This window comes from Hyperoodon ampullatus, assembly GCF_949752795.1.
Source record: "Hyperoodon ampullatus genome assembly, chromosome: 2".
NCBI lineage: Eukaryota > Metazoa > Chordata > Mammalia > Artiodactyla > Ziphiidae > Hyperoodon > Hyperoodon ampullatus.
The window spans coordinates 169038500-169055548 of record NC_136915.1 but is presented as its reverse complement, the minus strand read 5'-3'; the positions used below and the strand labels follow the sequence as shown (position 1 = coordinate 169055548).

Sequence of the window (17049 nt, the reverse complement as noted above, 5' to 3'; positions counted from 1 at the left end):
CTCACCTGAGGTTATGGCTTATGAAATTCATACCTGTGACAACAAATAAGAACCAAAATAGAGCTAGGGTGCAAGAGGGTAAGTTGGAGAAAAGATGAAAAGATTGTTTGAGAAGGACCAAAATCACCAAGAGGTGGGCGTAGGGAGGTATGGATTCCACTGTTTGCTTGCTGTCATTGTGGGCAACACCTCAAAACCAGGCATAATCCTCTCAGTTACACACACACACACACACACCCCAAAACTTTAGCAGCCTGTAATCATACCTCCCAACCCAAAGGAATTATCTGATGGTTGGACTCTGTACTCTTCTCTTCAGCAAAGTATCTCACAAAGTTCAAGGAGAATATTGTGTAAGATTATTTTATTTCACGGGACAAAGTTGCTGTAATATCCAACTGGATCCCACCTGAAGCATTAGAAGCCAACTGTAGTAAACACATTTTATATATGTTCAGCGCTGCCGCAGTAGCTGTTCCTCTGCCTTTAGGAGTGCTGCTTATTACTATAGCTCATGGTAACCAGGCAACATGCAAGAGCAGGCGATGCATGGAACAGGTTCCACGTGGGGAAACATGTTTTTCCCAAACTATTCTCCAAACATATGTTATTTAGCCATTGAGGACCATTTATCAAAAGCTTTGTGGTTTTCATGAAGAAACTACTACGCATTATAGCTTTTGCCTCACATCATCAGAAAACTTAAACTATTTTGGTTAAATATCCCTTTAAAAGCTGACAGAAGAAAAGAATATCTATTATAACGTGGAATCATCTAAATCCCCAGACTGTTATTCCCGCCCAGTTGGACATGGTGACCATGCACATTCTTCTGGGTTAATGCAAGCTTGGAAAGCCAGAAAAGCTGCATGGGCATGGGCTGGCTGGCTGGCTTTCCCCTCAGGAACCCTCAACATCATTTCCTTCTGCCTTTTCTGCTAGCGCTTGGCGGCTTTTCACACCTGGGAGAGCCTGATGTCATAGGTGACCATGTTGAAGTTGTCCCAGGCAAAGAGCTTCTTCTCCAGGGGGTTGTAGTCGATCATGCTGCTGTACTTGTAGCGGTTCTTGAACGGGACCGTCAGGGCCTTGCTGCTACCGGTAACGGTGTCATATGCGAAGTTGACGGTAGCATCAGGCGATGAATAGCTGCTGATTGTATACAAGGTGCTGCAGATGATGAAGGCGTTGGCGACTGACTGCTTACGGATGTTAGTCTCCCAGGTTTGTTCCAGCTCCAGATTCTCTGGGTTCAGCTTGGAGAGGACAATGGCGCCTTTGGCTGCCTCAGTGCTGTAGATGACCCAGAGGCCTGTCTCATCTACTGCCAGGTCGATGTCTGTGTAGCCGCCCCAGGAATAGGGGAACTGCCCGTGGTAGCCGGCTCCAGGGATTTCCTTCTCAGCCTTCAGCGTCTCGGTGTGCAGCTCGTATCTGATCACCGTTCTGGACCCCGCCCCCTGGAAGTAGAGGCTGCCCTGGTACACCACGGCGCCTGTGCTTTCCAGCGGCCTGGGCAGCACGTGCACCTTGGAAGGGTAGCCCTGCAGGAATTGGCTGATGAGGTCATACTCAAAAACCTGGCGGACGTCTGTGCCCACTGTGTCGATTCTCCATGTGGTCTCCTGGGTATAGGGGTAGGCGGCCTGGGGGTCTCTCATCCACACGCCGTACTTGCCCATGAGTGTTTCAGCTGTTCTCAGAGTGACAGGTTCTCCTACCCAAATGAGTTCTCCACATCCTGGTGAATTAAAACAAACACCATGTAGCCACCATCTTTCCACAATGTGGAATCATGGCAGAGCCGGTAGAAGTGAGAACCCCAGAGACAGACCGTCTGGGTGTAAACCAGGCTTTGCCACGCATCACCTTATTTTGTCACTTACTGTGACTTTCAGTAAGTTACTTTGCTCTCTAAGATTCAGTTTTCTGATTTGTAAGGGGAGATAAGAGTAGTGTTTTGGGTAGTAGAGCTGTGGTAAGTTTTAAATGTAATTATACATGTTAAGTGCTTGGTATAGAGTAAATGCCCAGTAAATATTCTATGATCACTATGTGATATCAAAGTACAGTTGACCCTTGAACAACATGGGTTTGAACAGTATGGGTCCTCTTATACGTGGATTCTTTTCAATAAATATTTCTACTCGGTGTCGGTTGTGAAGATGAAGCCTGCACAGAGGGCTTCACACCATATTTGTAATATTTGACTTAAGCTGGGCAACGTCTCATGATGTTCATTGCATTACTCTTTATGACTTTCATGTCTGATTTATTTCATTATTATAAAAAATGAGACAATAATCTCTATAAAACAAGTTTTTCAAGCCCTTCCCCAATGGACCACATACTTCAGCCATCATTTTAATATAATAAAATCTCAGTATGATTTTTTTAATGAAGAGTTGGTTGAAAACTTAAATTTGATCGAATCACAATAAACCTCTGTATTTTAATGGGCATCTCAATTTCCTTACAGAAAGTGGAAACTCTTTGTTGCCCATACCTCAGAGAATCATATTTTGAATATCTCAAAACTCTCCATCCTCATGCATGCCCTTCTGTACTAGCAATAACTGTCAACAACATGGATAGTCACTGTCTCTGAAAGACACAGTCCTTGTCTTAAAGTCAGGCTTTCAGGGAACACCTTTCAGAGAGTCAATTGTACTTTTCCTAAATACCTAAAGTTCAGAAAAGGTACCTTTAGTAACAGACACTATGCTGGGATGGTCCATGGTGTCTGTCTGGCCCCAAGATAAAGATATGAAGGATCTACTGAAAAATGTTGTTTTTCAGGTGCAATCAATTCTATATGACAACCAAGTGGGTGAAACAAACACATCTCTCATCTTCCCTCGGTGCAGCCCAGTCCCCATCCCAAGTGTAGGTGATAAGATACAGAGCTTTGCTAGGGAAAGGCCAACTTCCTGCCAGTGTGCCCTGGAAAGGGAGCAGAAAGGGGGTTCTGTTCCTCTTCCCCTTTCCTGCCTCTGCTCCCAGGGAGGTTATTTGTCCACCTCCCTCCCCCATAGTGGGCTGAGCAACTCTGAATGCAGAGCTAGACACAGATAAAGACCACATTGGTACAGAAGAGGAGAAATTTAACTCCATACCAGTGCCTCCCTCTTCACTCCTGGGATGACCAGATGGACTCTCCGTCAAGATTCGGGAAGCAGGAACCTCAGTTAACTCTGACTTCAATTCCTGAAAGTCCACGTTCTCCAAATTCCATTTAGAAACTATATTAAAAGAAAGAGGCAAAACTCTACTGTGAGGAAAGAGGCCTAAGGATAGACTATGTTGAGAATGGGATTTAAATAGGCTTCCAAAGATATGAGGATGTTTAAGATTTGTTTTAAGATAATAAATGGGGTTCAGGGAGGGGGAGGGACAATGAAACAAGATTGGGCTACGCTGACAACTGTTGGAGCTGGGTGATGGATATGTTAGGGTTTGTATTACTCTCTCTACTTTTTTAAAAAATTATTTATTCATTTATGTATGGCTGTGTTGGGTTTTCGTTTCTGTGCGAGGGCTTTCTCCAGTTGTGGCAAGCGGGGGCCACTCTTCATCGTGGTGTGCGGGCCTCTCACTATTGCGGCCTCTCTTGTCGCGGAGCACAGGCTCCAGACGTGCAGGCTCAGTACTTGTGGCTCACGGGCCTAGTTGCTCTGCGGTATGTGGGATCTTCCCAGACTAGGGCTCGAACCTGTGTCCCCTGCATTGTCAGATTCTCAACCACTGCGCCACCAGGGAAGCCCTATTCTCTCTACTTTTGTGAATGTTTGAAAAATTCCATAATAAAAAGCTCACAAATAATAAATTGCATAGCAATGTGCCTAGCACAGAGTAGAGTATTCAAAATAAAGTAAGCTTGTACAAAATTAAAATAATTCCCACTAGAAGGTCTGATTTATGAGTAGGTGAGGTGTGATGCAGGGATATTGAGAAAATCCTTAGCATTTTCTGGGACGCCAGAAATTCAACAATTAACAATTCTCTGCCTGACTTAGGTGTTTTTTTCTCCTGTCATAATGCAAATGTTCCCGTAAGAAGCAACATATTAAGCTTTAACATGCTCGGCTGAAATATTCTGTCAGATCCCTTTCTAAGACCATTTTAGACAAGGAAGAGAGTGTGCAGGATTCCTACAGGAATTTGGGGGACGGTTTGAGCCATGGAGAAGGGAAGAGGTGTGGGTGACCTTGGTTAGACATTATGTCATCACAGTATATCACACATTGCTACTTTGACTTAGGATTATGGCATACAGCAGCCCTTGAATACAAGGAAAAAGCACAGCCACAGGAGCAGCTGTTTTAAAATGCAGGTTGGATTATGGTTCAGGTATGGTGAGGCCAACAGATCAGGAGACAATTGCCATTAAAAAGATAGCTCGTTATACTCACAGATCCCTAGAGGAGGGGGGACACCACCCCATAGAGGGCCACACGGTGAAGCACCAGGGTTCATCAGGGAACATGGGTGAGAGCTTTATTTTGATTTCCAGGGGAAGGAATGAGTGAGGCAGGGTAAGCAGGTTTAGGATTGGCTACTCTGAATAATTTCTGCAGGCTCTGAAGCGTAGGAGCTGTCCCTAGTTGTCTGGTACCTGGTCCCATTGATCAGGGCAGGGGAATAGTGGTTCTGAGTGTGAGACCCTGATGGAGGACGGGGTGGGGTGTAGGCTCCCGAACTGGTTCATTTGTTTATGAAAGGTGTGCTTACAGGTGAGTCATTTACTATCTTTAAGAACTGGCCGACCCTCTGAGGGGCAGTCCCTCCTGTTATCAGCAAGACCCTGACGTCAAAGCATCAGAATAAAAAGATATGCTTAAAACATCGGCCTTTTCTCTTGCTGAGTGTCTCAGGCAGTCTGACCTGGCCCCCAGCCCAGCAGAATAGCAGGGAGGGTAGTCAGGGCAATGCCTGAGGCTGGGCTCCCACACAGCCCAGAAAGTCAGGAAGACGTTCTCTGTCTTTCATCACTTGTTAGCTTACCTCTTCTAAATTTACCTCTCAGGCAACGGAACTCTTAACCGTCCCGGATGTGCCACATTTAATCCATCTTCAGCTGCACATTCTTTCACATTTTCACATGTCTGGAATCAAGGTACCCTCTTAGAGTCGCTGGTATTCAGCTTAGGTGAACTACAGTACTAGAAAAGGCTTCTCCCTGTAAGGAGGTAGGGAAAGCACCCAGCTAAGAAGCGCTAAGGCTTGGGCTGGGCCAGGGCACTGGGGGTGGCCTTCAGGTATAGCCCCTCCACCTCCCCTCCCGACCCCACAGCAGTCTCCACCCCTGCCTTTCATGCAGCTGTTCAGCTGGCCTCCAGGGGAGTGTGACTGCCCTGGAGGGGGTGCGTGCTCACACCCTGGGACGTTCCTCAGTCTAGACTGGGCCAGGTGACCAGTTATGAACTCTAAGCCAAAACGTGTAGCCAACTGAGGTCATCCTAGATATGCACTCCACACTCCAGGGGTAATTGGGAGTACCCCTAGGGATGTGGAAGGTCTTCGGTGTCCGCAGCCTTGGGAAGCTGTTTATCCATCCTGTCAGCCAGCCCCTCTGGAGCACCTATTAAGTGTTAAGACTAGATGTGGAGAAAAAAGGTGAATAAGATACAGCTGGTCCATGGTTCCCTTTAGGAATGGATAATCTGGCAAAGTCCTCTTGGCCAGGAAGTAACATGGGTTCATTCCAGGCTACTTTGGGAACCAGGATCAGTTGGACCATCCAAATGGTTGCTGGAAAGTCCTGGGAAGTTAATTTGGTTCCTTAAATCTCCTTCTCCCTGTCTGAAGAGCTGTGGAGGTGAGGAAACTCCTCTGTTCTTCCCTCTAAAGATTGCCTTGACCTAGGAGGGTACCCAAGGCAGAGGCTGATCTACTAGGTCAGATGTAGGTTCCCTAGACCAGACCAGTCCGGGACCTGCGTGGGCAGCATGCGAGAGGAACAGGGTGCCCAAGGTCCCCTCTTCTTCTGTGCTGCCAGGAACAGGTAAGTGTGAGGAAGCCCCTTCCTTTACGAGGGGCTGACAAAGCTGTCTTCAACCGTCCCTGCCTCCTGAAGCCCAGGCCTCTGCCCTCTGTCTGCCTCTCCCAACCACTTGACTTATCTCTTAGGCCTAAAACACAAGGAGAGAGCCCTGACTCCTGGCTGTCAGAAGCCACCACCCCCCACCTTGCCTACCCAACCTCTGACACTGACCAGAGGCTCATACAGTGTGGCCGTTTCTCAAAGTCATGTCACTGAGCGAGTTCCCTGAGGTGAGCTGTTTTCCTTTCTTTTGTACCTTTCCTTAGACCACTGTTCCTCTGGATAATTCAAACTTTGTTTCCATTAATTCTCAGAACATAGGAGCTGGTGTCAAGTAACGTGAGGTGAGAGAGAAATACTGCAGTGACATCTGTACCAAGCTGGGGAGTTCCCTCACCCCACCCCAGCTCCCTGCCCTTCAGCTCCGTGACACACAGTTGCCATCCATCAAGGGCTACTGTGAGCCTGCCCTCCCCTGCCCCTGGCTCCTTCCTCTGTGCATCTGATACAAATTATTTCACTCTGTGAGTGTAGCAGTCAGTGAGAAATTTAACTGAGAAAAAGATGTATATTGAGGCACACACTTGCAAGTCAATGAGAAGAAAATTCAGAAAAATGGGGGACTTCCCTGGAGGTCCAGTGGTTAAGACTCCACGTTTCCAATGCAGGGGGCTTGGGTGCAGTTCCTAGTCAGGGAACTAAGATGCCACATGCTGGTGCAGAAATGCCCTCTCAGGAATTCCCTGGTGGTCCAGTGGTTAAGACTCCATACTTTCATTGCGGGGGCCCAGGTTTGATTCCTGGTCGGGGAACTAAGATCCCCACAAGCCACATGGTGCAGCCAAAAGAAAAGAAAGAAAGGAAAATGCCCTCTTTAGCCACAGGGAATAAAAAAAAGTGAGGGGGAAACAAACCCAAACAGGCACTTTCCCAGGTAACTTCATTGAAGACATTAAAGTACTGGCACTGAAAAACAGCTTCTTTGTGAAAAGAGATGATTAACAGGTATTTATGGCTCTTTCTACATTTCAAAGCAGTTTTATATAAATTATTTATGTGATCTGGTGCCTTCACAAGTTTTAGAGAAATAGAGTAAGGCTTTAGAACTGCAGTCTGCCCCTAATTTAACTATTGCGACCACTTACTAAGAGCCTCCTATGAGCCAGGTCCTGTGCTAGGCTTTTGCTATCATGACCCCTATTCCACATAACAGTCCTAAGAGGGAATGTTATGATCTTCGTTTTGCAGAAGTGGAAACTGAGGCTCAGAGAGGTTAAGTTACTTGCCCAAGGTCACACAGCTGGTAAGTGGTGGGACTAGGACTTGAACCCACGTGTGCCATGGTCATGGCAGTTGTGAACCTTTCCACCCTGTGGTGGGGATGTGGGTCAGTTAGAAATGTACTGCCTGTCAGTGCTGAATGCACCCTTCCATAGATGCTCTCTCGAAAAAAGAGACATTTCTCCTTTAAAGTGAGTGTGATGTTAGGCTTTCTCAGTAGAGGGCGCTAGAGGGACACAGTGGTGGGGGCAGTCTCCTGCAGTGTCCCGCGGGGGCTGAGCTGGCAGCAGGAGTGTGAGGACATCTGGTGGAGCTCTGCCTCAGGCACTTGCCAAGGACGTGGTTCTTCTGTGACCTTGCAGCCTCAGCCTGGCCATAACGTTTCCACGACCCTCTCAACACCGCACCCAGAGTCCTTGCATGGGGACCCCCGTGCTCTGCAGACCTCTGCAAGCCCCTACACTGGCTCTGCAGGGCTCCTGCAGCCTTTCCCAGACTCAGGAGGTGTCCATTCCACCTCCACCTGGGCTCACCGGCCAGCGTCTCTGCTCTCTGATGGGCTCGACCCCACCTTCCTCAATGATGTCGGAACCTATTCCAAGTTTGCCCTTCCTCTGTACCCTCCCTCAGCCCTAGGGTGCCATGTGGGGTTTATTTTATCTCATAGTTGCTCTTTCATCAGTTACTTCTTTATATTGAACATCCCTGACTTAACCTGCTATGTGGTATCTGCCTCCTGCTTGAACTGAGACTGCTACCAGAGGCTCTACACTGCTCAGCACTTCAGGGGGTGACCCACTCCTGGAGCTGACTCAGATTCCAGGGGGTGGCTCATGCACACACAGCTCCCAGGTGGTTTTCCCAGAGAGACATCTTCCCGTCAGCTCTTCCTCCCCTACACGTGCCTGGCTGGTGCCCAGTTCCTTTCGTGGTCCCACCAAGGTCCTCAGGGCTCTAACCAGGGGGTGTTTCTCCCTGGCCCCCTAACCCCCAAACCCTTTGCAAGAACCACACCTCATGTGCTTTCTTTGGAGTAAACAAGAATCACAATAAAACATAAGGTCGGGCTTCCCTGGTGGCGCAGTTGTTGAGAGTCCGCCCGCCGATGCAGGGGACGCGGGTTCGTGCCCCGGTCCGGGAGGATCCCATGTACTGTGGAGGGGCTGGGCCCGTGAGCCATGGCCACTGAGCCTGCATGTCCGGAGCCTGTGCTCCGCAACGGGAGAGGCCACAGCAGTGAGAGGCCCGCGTACCGCAAAAAAAAAAACAAAAAAAAAACCCATAAGGTCAGGAAATGGCTTCCAGAATGACTGTAAGGCCAGTTCTCAGTTGGCAGGTGGGATGGTTGGATTGCAAATCTGCTCGGTGCTGCTTGGCTGTGTCAGCCAGGAACACCTGACAACGGTCAGATTCCCAGAGTAGAGTCGCCTGGCGTGAGAAGCAAAGTCTGTGGGAGAGGATGCAGAGCCCAAAGGCAGGGAAGCCATTGCGTGAAGGGGCCTGGCTGAGCAGAAGTCATAGTTTCCTAAGTCAGTCCTGCCATGTACCAGCTGTGTGACTTTGCGCAATTACTCAATTCCTCTGAGCCTCAGAATTCTTAGCTCAAACTATAAACGAAATGATCCTCAGTAAAAATGTAACAAAACTAAAATTTCTCTGGAATGTTTCAAAATCACTCAAATTTCATTCTGAATGTGGGAGAAAAACAAAAAGAGGTTATGAAAAGATTAAGGACTGTATTGTATCAGACAGCTAAAAATTTTTAGGGCTTTTGTTTGTTTCTATGAAAATTCAGTCCTTCTGCGGTTGAGAAGTTCATGTCTATTATAAAATTTTGGAAATATTTTCTTCATGCTCTGTCCTATTTATATACTTATATGTAGAGATATAAGCAAATGACATTGTAATGATTTTTGTAGTTATTTTCTATCACTGCCTGAAAAGTTAGGTCAATATTATATACATGAAGAGGATGAAGAAGAAGAAGGGTGCCAACATAATCACAGGTTGTCATGAATACTCTAGAAGGTGAAGATTAGCTAGCAGACTACTGTCCTGGGTTGCTCCAACATATACTGTCGCTGGAATCAATGCGTGTTACAGAAATGATATGTACACGTCGACATTTTGATCTATAAATGACATTTTTTTTTCTTTTGTTTTGGCTGCACTGGGTCTTCGTTGCTGTGTGCAGGCTTTCTCTAGTTGTGGTGAGCGGGGGCTACTCTTCATTGCTGTGTGCAGGCTTCTCATTGTGGTGGCTTCTCTTGTTGCAGAGCAAACGGGCTCTAGGCAGGCAGGCTTCAGTAGTTGCAGCATGCGGGCTCAGTAGTGGCGGCACGTGGGCCCCAGAGTGCATGGGCTTCAGTAGTTGCAGCGCATGGGCCCAGTAGTTGCGGCGTACAGGCTCTAGAGTGTGCGGGCTTCAGTAGTTGTGGCACACAGACTTAGTTGCTCCACGGCATGTGGGATCTTCCCAGACCAGAGATCGAACCCCTGTCTCCTGCATTGGCAGATGGATTCTTAACCACTGCGCCACCAGGGAAGTCCCTATAAATGACATTTTTAAACAATAGTGGAGCTCAAGCAAAAGAAGCCCTTCATAGCTATAATGCATTTACTGGGTGGTCACTCAGTGCCAGGCACTGTGCTGGATGCTTTCCCACGTTACTTCTAATTGGGGGGATTATTCTCCCCATCCTATAGGTGAGGAAGTGAAATCTGCAGCACTTGTGTTGAGCAATTCTGGTGCCCCTCCCTGCATATCTTGCCCACCTTTTTCTAGCCATTGCTGTGTCAACCTCTGCAAGAACAAGCCTGGTGCTCACATCTGTGGATCGGGGAAGTGTGATATACCCCATGGGATGATCCCTGGCCAACAGAGTATCAAATCTGGGAAGGAATGCTCCCTTTCTCTGTTGCATTCTACACAGATTCTCAGAAGTCTTGATGGGGTACAGCCTTTGCTGCCCACCATGGGGACCACTTGGAGAAGGGCCCTCCCCCACTGCCCCAGGCTGATTCTCTTTCCTTCCCTGTCACACTCTCCCCTGTCCCTGATTCTCCTCCCTGGGATCGTGGCCCATACAAACACTGCACACAAGCCCTCATCCCAGGTTCTGTTCTCTGAGAGTCCAAAGCAGACAAGAAATAAAGGGGAAGGTGGGATTTCTCTTGTGAGCCATAGCAGCTTTAGTTTATCTTTTGGTAGTCTGTATTTTCTATTTATTTAAAAGATTTAAAAGATTATTTAAAAGATTTCTAGACATTTCACTACTGAATTATTACTACAACATTTTATATGCATATATTATTTCAACTCACACACACACACACACACATGTATAAACAAGTGACTTCCATGATTCTAAGGACATTTTTTTTCTATGTAATAACTACACAATAAAGAAGATGGTGGTGACAATTCGAATTACAGGTGGAGTCAGGAAAAGTCCACTTCCTCACGCCTTTCCTCTGGCCACTCGGCCTCACTAAGCCCTGAGTCCCACACCCTCCATCCCTCAGTTATTGCCTCTTCTGCCTAAAGCACACCTACACCTGAATCCCAGCCGCACCAAACACCCCTTTACTCTCAAATCTAGGACCTTGAAGCACATCTTTTGTTCCAAGCCTTCTTTCCCTGATGTTTAAATGTATCTTTTCTGTCATTCATCTTTAGGTTCTATAAACTAGAGGTCACGTCAGGGTCCTGAAGATCCACTGAACATCGGGGGAGGGGCTTGAATTCTAGTCCTGGCTCTGCCACTAGAGGGCTGGTGACCGGGAACCTCTGAGCAGCCTCCCTGGGCCTAAGTTCCACATCTGCACAATTGAGCCAGAGGCATCAGATGCTCTCGAGGCCCCCTTTCCAGCTATACATTCTTGTACTAATGTAATTTCCTGCTCACGAAAAATCCACTGCTAGAAAAGAGCTTCCAAGTCTGTAGTTCACTATAATGGGCTGTTGTCTTTATTTCAAAAGTAGAGCAGCTGGAAAGGACAAAAAGAAATATAAAATCAGGGCTTCCCTGTGGTGCAGTGGTTAAGAGTCTGCCTGTCAATGCAGGGGACACGGGTTCGAGCCCTGGTCTGGGAAGATCCCACGTGCCGTGGAGCAACTAAGCCCATGCGCCACAACTACTGAGCCTGTGCTCTAGAGTCCACGAGCCACAACTACTGATCAACTACTGAACAACTATTAATAATGATTCTTTCATTTGTGCTCAAAGGCTCAAGTTCAACAAGTCTCAGCACCATCACTGATCAGCTGTTCAACCAGGGATCCCTTGGCATCTTGTGACCTTACTTCCCTTCATTGTAAAATTTAGAATTGGATCTCTTCCAACTCTATCAATACAGGATTTTAAAAAATCCTTTATACCTAGAGTCATTTCATTTGAACCCTACAAAAATCATTATTCACAACAGGAATTTTCATTGCTACGTTATGGATGAGAAACCAAGGTGCAGAGACTAAACGAATTGCCCGAGGTCACACCCAGGCATGGACCCTTGGGTTTTCTGGTGTCACATCTGTGCAGATTTTGCCTTTCATGCAGAGCCTCTTTAGAAGATAATTTCCCTTCATTTTATTTTGAAGATTTTCAAAGATTTTGAAAAGTTGACAGACAGTACAATAAATCCCCCATGTGTTGTTCACTTAGATTCACCGACTGCTAATATTTTGTCACATTTGTATCATTTTTCTTTCTCTCACTCTTTATATATTTACAGTCTTTTCAAACCATTTGAAAGTAAATTGTAGACATTCTGATGCCTCATCCCTAAGTGCTTGAGTACGTATCTCCTTAGAACACGGATATTCTTCATAACCACAATACCATATCTCACCCAAGAAACTGAACATTAATCCAATAACACAACCTGATAAGCAGTCTATATTCAAATTTCCTCAAGGATCCCAAACCTGTCCCTTGTAGCTTTGTCCCCCTGGATGCAGCGGCCACTCCAGCATCACGTACTGCCTTTGGTTACTACAGCTCTACAGTCTCCTTTCATTGAAAACAAGGCCCCCACCCCAGCTCCCTTTTTTTTTCTTTCTTGATGTTGACATCTTTGAAGAGCCCAGACTAATAGTCCCCTAAATGGATTTGCTTGCTTGTTCCCTCATGATTGGAAAGCTTATTAAACAGTGAATATTTGGGAGCAGAGTTTCACAAAAAGTGACACAAATACTTTCTTCCCAGCTACTGGGAAGAGTGTCCCTCCTCCCTCAGTGTACACTCATGGACTCACCTGGCAGGGACCAGGATGAACAGAATGACATCTCAGGTAGCAAAAGCCACTTCAAAGTGACTTAAAAGCAGAGGTTCTCAGATTGGACCAAGAGCAGGAAAATTTCCAAAACAACACATTGAGGGAACCCACACTGGGTTGCTGCCTCTTTATTTTGCCAAGGAAGGACACTTAAAAAAAAAACCCTACCACCTATCATCATTTCATATATCTATTGTCATTTCATAAACAGAGGTCATTTTAACAACAAAAGGTAAGCATCAACAATCTCTGAACAAAGATTCACAAAAGGACAGTTTTCTAAAAAGGATAGTTGGCAACTTTCTACTGATCCTATATATTTGCATCTCACCTGGTCCTTATATTTCTCATTTTGCTATGGATTGTGAAAACTGTCATGGGTAGGCACAAGAACTCAGAACCTGGGCTTCCCTGGTGGCACAGTGGTTAAGAATCTGCCTGCCAATGCAGGGGACACGGGTTTGAGCCCTGGGTCTGGGAAGATCCCACATGCTGCGGAGCAACACAACTACTGAGCCTGAGCTCTAGAGCCCATGCTCCGCAACAAGAGAAGCCACCACAATGAGAAGCCTGTGCACCGCAACGAAGAGTAGCCCCCGCTAGCTGCAACCAGAGAAAAACCCTCAAGCAGCAACGAAAACCCAACGCAGCCAAAAAATAAATTTAAAAAACTAAAAAAAAAAACCAAACTCAGAACCACGAACCTCAACAGAACTCTCAGGAGCTAACTCACTAGCAACATGTGAAGGTGATTGCTTTGCCCTCCTTAATTTGTCTGACTCACGCTAGATGCGTGGTCTCCAGGAGAAAGGAGAGGGCAGGAAGGACAGGCCTGGCCACCTGTGACAGGTTTCCGTGAACCGTGCCACCTTCACCCCACGGCGTTACCTTCCTTGGAGCCTGGTGGCACGTCCTCAGAAGTGCTGCGGGCCTGGGGACACTGGCCCCTCCTCAGGCTCGCTACCTCCTCGCTACTGCTTTCCAACCTCCTGGCCAGATCCCCGTTCTCTGCCTCCAGCCGTCTCTTCTCCTCCTCCAGAGCTGACTTGTCACGGACGAGGTTGCTGTAGGCTAACTCCAGCTCCCTCTGCAGCCCCTCCTGGGTGTCCCAGGGTGCGGCAGCCTGGCCCAAGGTCAGGCGGTGGAGGAGGGCCTCCAGGGACCTGAGCCGGGCTTTGGTGGACTCCAGGGCCGCGCGCTGTTCGCTGCTGTCTCTCTGCAGGTCCTGGATGGCCGACATGGCCTGGCCCTGCTCGGGGCAGCTGGACTCATTGGGGCTGGCCACGCTGAAGGTGTACTGGCATCGGCCACTGCGGTCGTTGGCCTTCTGGAACTGGGCTGTCCCGGCACCCACACCCCATACCAGACAGGCCAGCAGCAGCAGCTGGACAGCTGGCATCTCGGGCCTGCAGTGGCAGCAATGTGCACAGAAGCCCTCAGAGCAGTGGCTGGACGAGGCTCCCTCTGGAACTCTCCCCTGCGCCGCGAGGTGTCTGGCTGGGTGGCCCGGCTGATTCCTGCCCTGGCTGCACAGAGGTTTATATATACTGGGGGAGGCAGCCCTGCGTGGGGGGAGGATGATGCGGCCACGTGAGGCTGGGTGAGGCCGTGCACAAGGTGGGGGGGCTGTTTTCACACTGCCAGCAAGAGTCTTAGAAAATGACCTTTCAGAAGTCTGTTTTGAATTTCTTTTAAAAAAGAATGTCCCACTTTAGGCACCCCACATCCCCATAACAGTCCCTGTATCCCCACCCTGTTTTCCCACATACACGCACACATACCCACCTCATCCAGCATGACTACTTGTGTGTCAGTTTCAACAAGGATTTATTTCTAGTTCCTATTTCCATTACTCTGCAAACTTTATTGAGAACCTGCTCTGTGTCAGGCACTGTTCTAGAAAACGGGGATACAGCCATACCTAAGACACAGTCCCTTTGTCCCTGTAGCAGTGACAGAAATGAATAACAGCCAGGCAGGATACAAAGGCAGCATGCCTCCAGGCTTAAGGGAGCAGCAATGCTTTAAAAGCAGTTAGAAGCAGAATTCTTCCCCCACCCCTCCCTTTAAAACAAATGTTGGTATATCTTTGGGAGGACGTTCTGATTCTAGTCTTGCATCTCAGGCACCAATGTCAGTGCTAGCCTCTAGACTAGTTCTCACCACGTGTGTGCACGTGCATGCAAATGCCATTGATCTCACTGATGAAATCTGTGGAAGCCTCAGGAAGATGTTTTTAAATGTATAAAATATATAGGATTGCAAAGGAAACATATATTGAAATACTACTATCAAAAAAATTTTTAATTGAAATATACATGTCCTTTCTATTAATGTCTTAAAAACAAGGTCTAGCAGGAGGGTATCTAATTTCAAAGTAGTCTTGCACGTAAATACTATTGCATGCTAACTGCAACAACTGTAATGAAATGTAAAATGTCTGTGATCTCTATTGGTGGTGACAAAGTCACAGGTACTGCTAACACAACTTTGGATTTATGGCTAGATCCATATGGAAGGAAATGTTAAACCCAAATTTTACTTCAAAAGTGGTAAAAATAAAGATGCAATTTTTTTCCATCCAAATTCATGAGCTTTCTGGAACCTAGGTTAATAATCCCTGCTTTATATTAATAAATCTAAAGAGAAACAAAAACCCCACCAAATATGCCAAGAAGAGGTCCACGCAAATCAGAACGTGTGCAGCAGCCTCATAGGTAACTTTTAAAATAACATTTGAATTTAAGCAATTGATGTTGTTTGATACCAATAACATCTTCAGTATTTTTGAAGTAAATATAATATTTCAGATGTGCCCTGGCAGACTCTGCTCAAGATTGAGAAAATACATTTTGCTCTAAAGATTCTACTCTTATTTGATTGGTTCTAAAGTTAGACTTGAACTTGAGACACTTACAAGTGGTTGTCTGTTTACTGCTGACTAAAGGGTACTATTCTGAGTTCCTGAATCAGATAATAAACATTACAAAAATGATTTTTTAAAATATCTTATAGTTAGCAAGAACCGATTCAAATCCGTTTGGCTTTACTCTTAGGAATGTTCTCTTTCTGTTAAAAGGACTAAGATCGTTCCTGAGCTGCCGACTCCATGGAGGAAAAGAGTTCTGGATAAAGAGAAACGTAAGTAATTTTACTGCATTCAGTTTGCTCAGGATAACTCTGCTTGTAAAGGAAGAACATAGGACTAGAAATCAGGTTTTCTGACTTCCCTTGAATTGATTTCCTTTCTGTGATACAACACTGCCTCGGATAATCCAGGAGCACACAATCTGTATTTCCCGGGGCTTTTTCAGTCAGTTCCCAATGCCCTTTAGTGAATTTTTTTCTTTTTCACCCACACTTTATCCCTCTCTTTTGCTTTATCTCCCCTAAGCTGCAGGCCAGTCACTGTTGAGCTGTGTGGGTGCCAGTCAGGGGTGAAGAGTTTAACAATCCCTGGCATTTTTTGCTTGGACCAACCCAGTTTTTGACTGCCAGGCAAAAGCAATCATTCTCAACGTTCTTCATGGTTCCTGGCAAATGCCACTGTGCTTAGGGAAAGAAATGTGGCTGCTGGGTTCATTGACCTTTTCTCTATCACTGTGGTTCACTGTCCCATCTTCCCCCTGGAGCCGGATATGATAAGGACTGACCAGGCCCTCACATTCTGCCTTCCTCCCCTGACCCGTCATCACGACCCCTACTTACACCTCACTGCCAGAGCTCTGTCTGCTGCCTGCTCTTAGCATCTCCTTCTCAAAGCCCTCATGGAACACTCAAGCCACCAGGGCACTTACAGATGAGAAAGGAGAGGGACTTGTCCAAGGTCACACAGCCAATGAGTGGCAGAAACAGAAAGAAAACCGAGGTCTCCAGATTCCAAGGTTTTCCATCTTCTCGCCTAAGCCTAGTCCACCCAAGGGCCCACTAATTGCCCAGAATACATGAAAGACTCCAGTCACTTCTTCAAGGAATCACTGCTCTAGGAAATGAGCTAGCTTCCTATATTCCCATTAAATAAAGGCCTTTAGTGAAGCAAACGCATGCATACCCTTGAGTTTTCACAGCTGATTTTACAAAACTGCATCCTTTCATGAAATAGAGTTATTTTCCTAAAAGCAGAGAAAAGGGCTCACTAGAAGACACAGGAAACTTTCCAGCCCCGTGAACAGCAATAAACATCTGGTCAGCTTCCTCCTGCCCTTTTCACCCTTCTGCCTTTCACCACCCTCCCTGCGCCAGCGCCCGACTCCCCACGCCAGTCTCCACCTCCTGGAACCCTGGACATGGTGACCCCTTTCCCTCTGACGAAACCCTGTCCACTCCAGATTCGCCGTTAGACTCCGTGTTCCAGTTGCATTTCCTTTCCGGAGCCTGGAGCCAGGGAGTCTCCAGCTCAGATGCTCCCGGCAGCCGGAAAGGCGTGCGTCCGGCCACCCGCAGAGCTA

General features: G+C 47.0%; 1 protein-coding gene across 1 annotated transcript; it reads right to left on the bottom strand.

Annotated features, from left to right (window-relative positions):
* Nucleotides 1–956: 956 nt before the first annotated feature.
* MYOC (myocilin) lies at nucleotides 957–14102 on the bottom strand (the record flags this gene model as incomplete). The annotated part of the gene is made up of 3 exons (XM_079696480.1): nucleotides 13490–14102; nucleotides 3117–3242; nucleotides 957–1741 (listed from the first exon to the last, which is right to left on the bottom strand). Exons 1-3 carry the CDS (start codon nucleotides 13998–14000, stop codon nucleotides 957–959), a joined length of 1422 nt encoding a protein of 473 aa, XP_079552606.1. The 5' UTR covers nucleotides 14001–14102.
* Between the last annotated feature and the right edge of the window lie 2947 nt (nucleotides 14103–17049).